General features: G+C 45.9%; 1 protein-coding gene across 1 annotated transcript in view; it reads right to left on the bottom strand.

The window, feature by feature from the left end:
* Window positions 1-290: 290 nt before the first annotated feature.
* Window positions 291-9688, bottom strand: part of ADAMTS7 (ADAM metallopeptidase with thrombospondin type 1 motif 7) — a 153552-nt gene continuing 144154 nt past the window's right edge. The window contains exon 24 of the mRNA XM_074296446.1: window positions 291-989. Coding sequence (XP_074152547.1) covers window positions 826-989 — 164 coding nt within the window. The 3' untranslated portion in view covers window positions 291-825. The remainder of the gene's footprint in view (window positions 990-9688) is intronic.

Here is a 9688-nt window from a genome sequence, read left to right as displayed (position 1 = left end):
GGTATTTGGGGCTCCTGGGTTGTTCTTGGGGGCTCTTTGAGGATCAGATGAGAGAAGAGATGGGAGCCAATGGAGTTCAGGAGTCATACTGACATTAGCCACAGTGAAAGGGATCCTTGTGGTCTCCTGTGCCTTGCACCCATCCTTGTCTTTTTGCACCCTCTTGGTTCCTATTCCAAAGGGCCCATTTTGAAGTCATATGACCCCAGAGCTGCATCCAATTTCAATCTTTTCCCAGCTCCACTTCCTCCCATCCTCCCTCCCCCAGTAAGCAAAGAGGAGATCTATTCTTTGGGATAATAGATATTTATTTATAATACAAAAAGTTGGGGTTCCTTGAACCTTCATTAGAATAAAAAACATTAAGAACCTTTTTCAGGAGAGGTGGGGGGGCATCCCCCATTCCCAGGAAGTCGAGGTGTCTGTCCCTGTCGGACAGGAGACAGAGCAGGAGAGCCTGCTGGTTAGCACCATTGAGAGCAGTGAGTGAGTGGAGGGTTGAGATGAGGGGACCTCTGTGATCTCAGAGAAGGCTCTCCCCAGGGAAGTGGGTTATGAGGTAAGGCCACATCCTTCTCAGCTGTGGAACGATCCGCCCCATGGGGTGTGCTTTTAAAATAATAATAATCACCATAATATTATTAAAAATAACAATAATCGTAACAACAGTAGCGTCTTCCCTGGGTTGTGATGAGCACCGGAGTCCCTCCTGTCAGGGCTGGCCTTCCGTGCCGCCCCCGAAAGTGGGCAAAGGCCCAAAGGGAGGGAGCGGTCGCTTCCTCGGATCCGTGAACAGCCCCTCCGAGAGAGGGGCGGGCAGCGGGCTCAGCGGCGGGACGCCCGCTCGTCGCCCCGGTCTCGGGCCCCGTGGCTGTCCCGGCTGCAGGTCTTGCAGCACTGGGCCCTGATGCTGGGCAAGTGGCACCTGCCCAGGAGGAGAAGGGTCTCGCAGAAGCTGAAAGTCAGACGGTCCCGGTCACAGACGAGACCTGCAGGGGCAGAGGAGAGCACGGGTGAATGGGGGTGGGATGGAGTGGCGCAGAGGCCCAAAGAGGCCGAGGGTGTCCTGCATGCGCAGGGGGGGACCCGGGCCCACTCACGCCCTCGTGCCAGATACAGACAGACTCGGCACAGGACAGACTCTGAGCTGAGCTTCCCTGAGAGACAGAGAGTTCCCGAACACATTGCTGGTCTGACCGCATCCCTCCCAAGCTCGACAGGCTCGAGCCGCTCTCTGATAGCTGGAGAACCAAGCGGGGTCTCGTTCTGTTAAATGCTACTTAACTTACTATTATTGTTACTGTTACATACGATGTTACGTATTGCATATTATGTTGCAGGGTATTATACAGTGTAGCCCTACATAGTATATCCCTACACAGTATACCTAATGATACATATTATCATGTGCCACATACACTGTTACATATTGTTACAAATAATGTTGCCTCTTGTTACATAGGACATATGCTTCCACCCTTCCCAGCTGTACCGTGTCAGCCGCCCACACCGCCCCGGCTGTCTGTCGGACACTTTCCCACACCTCCCATCTCTACACCAGCCGCTCCTCATCTCTCCAGCTACTAGTGAAAGAACCCACCGTCTCCCCTGTGGTCAGTGCTGTGTACACTCACACCCACACCCACACCCACACTCACACACACTCACACCCACACTCACGCACACGCACACCCACACTCACACACCCACACGCTCACTCACACACATCCACACGTGCTCACCCACCTCACACACACACTCATACTTTCACACTCACAAACACACTGACACACACTCACACTCTCATACACACAGAATTTTTAATTCATATTAAGGTTAGAAGGGCCTTGGTCCCTTGTTCATTCTGTTTCATTCTTTGCATGACCAGCAGAACACCCGTTAGTGAGCAGATGCTCAAGAAACGCTCGTGTATTGATCATTTGCTGTGGATCAGTGAGGGTCTGGGAGCTGGCTGGATTGGGTCCTGCCCATCAGCCGCCTTTCCCGGTTTGACATTCAAGACCGACCTGTCTAGAGGGGGGAATGCTGGGGAGTCGGGGAGCGCACGCCCGTCTTTGTGCCATGAATCAGCTTGGAGTCCAATTGCCCACCATTTCTGGGCCTGTTTCCCACACCCTTGAGGCTGGCGGAGAGGAAGATTGGGAGATTCTCTGCACCTGGGCCATGGTGAGGGATGGGGAAGGGAGATTTCCCAGGAAGCCCCACTTCCTGGGACTGTGCACCCACCCTTGATCTTCCCTACCCCACCCTTCCATAGTTCCTGATCCAACAGAGAGAGTCAGGGCTGATCTGAGAACATGAGGAAGAAATGAGATAACGGAGGAGAGATGGGTTTGTTAAAAAGAGGGCAGGATTGGAATCTGGGGCTCCTGACAGCTTGTAGCTACAAGGCTGCCCTGCTCCAGGGTGGGGGCTGCAAGTCACTAACATAAGATTCTCAGGAGAAAGTGGGGGAGGAGAAAATTAAGGAGGCTCTGGACCTGGAAAGCTTGATGTGACCGTGTTTCTAAGAGCTTTTTCTTTACAATGACTATGATGCAGGAAGTGCAGATATTATTGTCCCATTTTACTACAGAGAAGCCGAGGACCTCCATTTCTTCTTCTGTAAAGGATCTCCTCCCTACAGCTTCCAGATACCAGATGCCATTACAACAATGGGCCCCTCCCCCTGCCTTTCCACATCCCCACCTGGGAGAATACAGTAGATAGCACCAGTCCTGGAGTCTGAAAAACCGGAGTGCAAATCCAACCTTGGATATTTTCTGGCTGTGTGACCCTGGGCAAGTCCTTTAACTCTGCCTCAGTTTCCTTATTTATAGGAAGGAGACACACTGGAGAAAGAAAGGGTAAACCGTTCCAGTAACTCTGCCAAGAAATCCCCATGGACAAAATAGAATCAGATAAAACTAAACAAGAAAATAAAACAGGGACATGAGGCATATGCTTGACTGACTCATTTTTTGTCAAGCTCAAAATAAGGACAAAGCTGACAGGCGGTGTGGTGCAGTGGATAGTGCCCTAAGCCTGGAGCATTGAGAGACCTGGATTCGAGTTCTGAATGTGACAATCACTTGCTCTGTGACTTTGAGCAAATATCTTGCATTCTCTGTGTCTAGGCTTCCTCCTCAGGAAAGTGACAAGGTTGGACTGATTGATTGTCTCTTGGGTCCTTTCCAGTGCCACTAATCTATGAGGCTTTGCCTTTGTTTAAAATGGAAGAGCCAACCCCATTCCCCTGCTCCCAGGCTCCATCCCCTGGTGTCTGCCTTGTTTGTCCACACAGGCTTTTCTTGGCAGCGAGGAGACCCAGCTGTGGGGAGTGATGACACACATGGAAAAGCCCCTGTTGTTGCCAGGCCCGACACACCTTGTCTGGGGCTCAGAGCCCTGGCTGGCCTTTGGGAATGATAAAGGGCCGGACGAGGTTCCCAACGGCTTCCAGAGGCCAGCTGCCTTCTGTACAACAATGTGCCCCTCCCCCTACCTTTCCACCCCCCCCCAGTATGAGGGTGAATGGGTGAGGGTGTGTGTGTGTGTGTGTGTGTGTGTGTGTGTGTGTGTGTGTGTGTGAGAGAGAGAGAGAGAGAGAGAGAGAGAGAGAGAGAGAGAGAGAGAGAGAGAGAGAAGAGAGAGAGAGAGAGAGAGAGAGAGAGAGAGAGAGAGAGAGAGAGAGAGAGAGAGAGAGACAGAGACAGAGACAGAGACAGAGACAGAGAGGCAGAGACAGAGAGACAGAGACAGACAGAGAGGCAGAGAATGGGAATAAGAAAGAGTGTGTGTGTGCATGTGAGAGAGAGAGAGACAGACAGACAGACAGAGACAGAGAGAGAGACATACAGAGAGACAAAGAATGGGAATGAGAAAGTGTGTGTGTGTGTGTGCACGCGTGCGCACACACAGGCATGCATTTGTGAGAAAGAGCACCAGATTATACATTATAAAACTCTAACTAGAACTCTAATTTCTGCAAAGGGTTTATATGTGATCTCAATTGATCCTCACAACAACACTATGGAGGTAGACATTGTTGGTCCCATTTTATAAAGGAGGAAACTAAGGCTGAGAGAGTTTAAGGGACTTTTCTGGGGCAGGATTTGTACTCAAGTCTTTATGATTCCAGATCCTAACCCTGTTCTATGCAGCTGTTTGAATATATGGCATGATACCCTTGCCTTTTTAGACCCAGGTAATACGATTCCTAAATTAAATGTCCCATTTTTAATCCTGTCTCATACCATCTAGAAATTAGGACCACCCATTTTTTTAAGCTTGGCACTCAAGGCCTTCCAAAATCTGACTCCCATTTACCTTCCAGCCTTATTTCATGCCATGTATAAGAGACAGCTAGATGCTGTGCAGAACAGAGCCCAGGCCTGGAATCAGAAAGACCTGAGTTCAAATCTGTGCTCAGACATTTACTAGCTGTGTGTCCCTAAGCAAGTCACTTAATCTCTGCTAAATCCCCTACTGTAAAATGGGGACAATATTAGCATCTACCTCCTAAGGCTGTTCTGAGGACCAAATGAGACAATAATTGTAAAAGTACTTCATATAGTTCCTGGCACATAGTAAGCAGTATATGTTGCTGTTACTATTAGTATCATTATTTTTTTATGTAGTCTATATTGCAGCCTTCTCCTAAGCCCTAGAGATGGGAGTCAAAAGTACAGAAGAAAATGCCATTTCAAGCTGCTGACTGAAGGCAAAGAGTAGCCAATGGAATCCGAGAATGAAATCTGGATCCCTGAAATGTGGCTTAAAGGACGGGAACAACAGGCTCTCGGCCAGGAATGGAGCGTACTTAATTGGGGCTGGCAAAGACATGTTTACTTGGGATCTGGCAAAACTGAACCCAAAAGGCCGGGAGAGGAAAATCCTCCCCACAAATGTCTATGAGAAGGTAATTAGACAGCAGCAAGTAAAACATAGGAAGAAGAATATCGGGGGCCTGGGATTTTCTGGAGACAAAAAAGCCCGTAGCCCCTGAGATTTGTAAAAAAGTGGACCAAGTGTACATGATAAATAGGCTGAATTGAGCGTAATATGGCAAGTAGTTTTTGTTCGTTTTTTTTTTTTTAAGTTCTTCCTCACATGGAGCAGTTTAATGGTAAAAAAAACACCTTTGAAAGAAGAGTGCATCTCACATGGAGGTATTAATATGAGGATTCAAATTAAATGTTATGTCCATAACAGAAGCTAAGTGGAAAAGTCAGGACAGCCCTAAGACTCTGGAAAGCTATACTTTATTCAGAACCAATCAATCAGCATTCATTTATTAGTTATCACTGCTATGAGTCTGAATGCAGATCAAAGCATACTATTTTCACTTTGAAATTGTTTCCTTTATCACAGTTTTCCCTTTTTGTTCTGATTCTTTTTTCAAAACATGTTTAATATGGAAATATGTTTAATGTGATTATACGTGCATAACTTGTATTAAATTGCTTGCCCTCTTGGGGAGGGGAAAATGGAAAAAGTCTTATAGAAATAAATGTTGAAAACTAAAAAGAAATCACTTATATGTCAGGTATTAAAGATAAACTCGTGTGAGAAATCTCCAAACTGGGGAAGAAAACATAGTGAGAGAATACAAGGAAGGAGAAACAGAAGGGATGGAGAACCAGAAATATACTTTAAAAATGAATCTGAAAAGTAAGAAGTAATAGTTGTCTGAAAAAGAGCTGGGTGTATTGGAGGACCACCAACTCAAGAGGAAGCAAAAGAAGGAGACACAGTCAGAGATAGTGAGAGAAAGAGACAGAGAAAGACAGAAAGAGAGAAAGGCAGGGAGGAAAAGAGGGATAAAAGGAGAGAGGGGGAGAAGGGAGAAAAAGACCGAAAGAGAGAGAAAGAGACAGACAGTCATAGAGACAGAGAGAAAGAGAGAGAGAGAGAGAGAGAGAGAGAGAGAGAGAGAGAGAGAGAGAGAGAGAGAGAGAGAGAGAGAGAGAGAGAGATTCTTGTTCAAATATGGGTTAGAACACATTGGACAATCATTGAGGCTCTTTATTCCTATGAAATGCTGGGATTCCATGAGATCTGGAAACAGATCCCAAAGTGGGCATGGTGCTACAATGGACAGATTACTGAGTTTGGAGGCAGGAAGACCTGAGTTCAAATTCTACCTTAGACTCTTTCCTCATCTGTAGCACGTATGCGGTTATTTGAGCATCAACTGAAATAGCATATTTAAAGCACTATACAAATCCTAACTATATAAATATATATATGATATATAAATAAAGTTATAGTAGTGATGAGGATTTCAAGTACCTAGATAGCTTTTGAAGCTCCCTTAAAATCAGACTATGCTCTTATTGTCTTAATGACTGTTTTATTTCTCAAAGGGTGGAGCACGGGGAAGAGGGAAACACCATTCTGACCAACAAGGAGGAGCTGCCAACTGAAGTGGTCATGAACTGAATCATGATGGGAACTGACCACAACATCTTTGAATTCAGAAGAGAGAAGGGCAGGGAAGCTGGGCAGAGTCTGCTACACATCCTAGATTTGGGAAGAGTCCAAAGGCCTGCAGGGGAAATCGGCCCAGGAGGATGGGAAATTCTACAGAAAAAAATTCTGACAATACAAATACACGCAGATGAGGAAGAAAAGAGGGAGAAAAAGGGATGGGGATTGAGATATTTAAAAGACATGTGCATGAAAGGGGATGGATTCAAGATGCAGGATGAGACATATTTTTGGACCTGGCCAACGTGGGAATGTGTTTATTTGTTACAAGAATTTTGTTTTGCGTTTTTCTTTTCTTTTCTTTTTTTCTATTTGTTCATTAAAAATAAAATGTAATGACTGTCATGTTTAAAAAAACATAAAAAAAGATGAGCACAAGATAGAAGGTAACAGGACAAAGGCAAGAACTTGTCGCTGTATGGCTCATGAGGATGATCAGGCAGTTGCTATGTCTCAGACAAATGAGGCAGAGAATGGCCTCTTTTTAAAGATGGCCTCTTTTTTTGTAATTGCCTCTTAAAAAATCAACCTGGGTGTTCAACCTGGGTTATTATAGGATCACAAACTCAAGAGGAAGCAAAAGAAGGAGACATAGACAGAGACAGCGAGAGAAAGAGAGAGAGACAGAAACACAGAGACACAGAGAGAAAGAGACAGACAGAGACAGGAGGAAGGAAAAACTTTCAGGATTTCTGACCAAAACAGAAACAGTTTCTATTTAAATTCACTTAGAGCCAGTGGTAACAAACAATAACCAGGTTGGGGAATGAATGGGCTGGGACCTGTCATTGACCAATCATTGAGACCCAGAGTGATTTGGGTTTAAAGCATGATCCTTAAAAAATAAATCTAGTCAGTAAAGCCCACAGAATATTGTGAAATTTCAATAACCAAAAGCTGAATTTGTTTGGTGTTATAGCTATGTGGAGAGAGAAAAAGGAAGGGGAGGGAATAGAAGGGGAAGGGTAATGTTCAAAAAGCTAAAGCTCAGAAGGACAGAAATGATGGGAAGCTCAGGATAGGGATAGGACTGCTGCTTGGGGCAGATGGGAATGTGAAAATGGAACATGGAAAGAAAGCAGAATTACTTAATTCTTACTTCATTTCTTTTTTTTTTTTAAACAGGAAGATAATGTTTGAACTCGAAAGGATAAACTGAAATAGCTGAGGAAGTCAAGATTTAAGATACGTGAGGAGACTCTTAGCTTTTCCCCATCTGGACCTTCACCCTTGGGCCTAACTCTAGACCTCTGCACTCTGGAGCTGCACAATTCATGTCCCTAGGTTCTGGGGAAGTGGCTAAATTTATATTCTCTTTGGAACTCCAGTCCTGAAGCTCAATATTCCCAACCATGACTGAGGGGAAACTAGCCCAGTTAATCATTTCTCGTTGGCCCCAGACACCAGACTATACATTTCAACTTAACGTTCAATGCACTCTGGCCCTTCTCCATCCCACACCTGAACTTTCTACCTCTGGCTCTGGGGATAGCAATTAGATCAATATTATCATTACTTCTGGAAAGAGTCATGTCAACCTACTGCCTTATGCATTGTCCCCCCGTCCAAAAACCTCCCAGTTTTGGTCATTCCTCCCCAATATATGTTGTTTTAATAGAAAGTAAACTTAAATAGAGATATATTTATGTATTTGTATACCAGTGCTTAGCCTAATGTCTAGCTTTAGTTTAATTTATTCAAATTTTTCATTTTGTGTATTTCATGGATTTGGTTCATGAAATTAAATTCATTTTGTTCAATTTTTCATTCATTCATTCATTCATTCATCCATTCATTCATTCATTCATCTATTCATCTATCCATGATAAAAGAACAGTTAATTATCTTCAAAGATGTCAAATCTCTGGGCCTAGAAAAACTACATGGGGGTACTGAAAGGGTTGGACTATGGAGCTGTCAGTGACCTCCAAAAAAATCACATCAAACAGGGGACATCGACTCATCTTTCTCCCTTCCTGATTTCTGTGTAGGACATTACCATCTTCTGGTCCCTGGGGTTTGCAGCTTCTGAACCATCTTTGCTCCTTCACTGTCTGAGTCCTCGTCTATCTCCACAACATCCAGTTCTTTCTCTGTCACTTACTGCCTGGACAAGTAATTACAACGGTCTCCTTATTGATCTCCGTGTCTCTGGTCTCTATCCTCGTTATTATTGTTCAGTCCCAGCAGATTCTCTGTGGCCCCAATTGGGATATTTTTGTCAAAAACATTTGAGCAGTAGGCCCTTTCCCTCCTCAGCTCATTTTGCAGATGAGGAAACTGAGGCAAACAAAGTGAAATAACTTGCTCAGGGTCACAGAGCTGTTAAGTGTCTGGGGCTGGATTTGAACAGTCTTTCACCATCTGACGCCAACTTATTGAAGCCATTCCTCTATGTTCCACAAACTGTCCCCTGTGCCCATGCAACTTCCTTCCTCACCTCCATCTCTCTAGACCCCATCTTCCTTCTGCCCATCTTTTGGGCACTACCTCCTTCCTGGAGGAAACAATCCCTCTTGTCATTCTGTGCTGTATAGACTTAGTGCTGTATAGATTTCTCATGGGACGTAAGTTTGTTGGAGGCAGAGGCTGCCTGTTTTCACCCCAGGCTCCTGGGAGGCCATAGTGTAAAGCAAGCTGGATCTGGAGCCAGAAGGCCCACCCTGGTGGGGCTACGTGGCCTTGGGCCAGCCTCCATATGAAGCATTGGGCCTCCAAAGGCACAATGAAGTTTAGAGCCTACAGCTAAGGAGCAGTTTGGAGCACAGAGCGGGTTAAGTGCATGGCTCAAAGTCACATCATGGGTAAAACATTATCAGCGGGTCAGGCCTCCCTAGACACACCTCAGAGTCCACACTGGGCTGGACCTGCCCCTGCCCCTGCCTCCATCTGTCTCCCTCTCTAAAGCCACAGGTGATGAATGTGGGGGTTGGGTCGATGTGAAGGCAGCTGGCCCGGACTTCCCACATAGGCTTTCATCTGCCTTCCCTCCTTCACCCCACACTCCCCTCTCAGGCATAAATGCTTATTCCCTCCCCACGTCCTCCAGCATCGGTGGGAGCCTGTGGTCAGGGATCCCTGGGAAAACACATAAGCTGAAATGCATCCAGCTGCTGGGGACCATCCTCATTCTGGCAGCCAGCTGGGGAGCCCCTCGCCTCCTTGCCAAAGCCCGGAGGACCTCGACCACCCAGGA

The sequence above is a fragment of the Sminthopsis crassicaudata genome, chromosome 2, assembly GCF_048593235.1.
Source record: "Sminthopsis crassicaudata isolate SCR6 chromosome 2, ASM4859323v1, whole genome shotgun sequence".
Taxonomy (NCBI): Eukaryota; Metazoa; Chordata; class Mammalia; order Dasyuromorphia; family Dasyuridae; genus Sminthopsis; species Sminthopsis crassicaudata.
The sequence above is the reverse complement of the archived record's forward strand: the minus strand, read 5'-3'. Positions and strand labels throughout refer to the sequence as shown.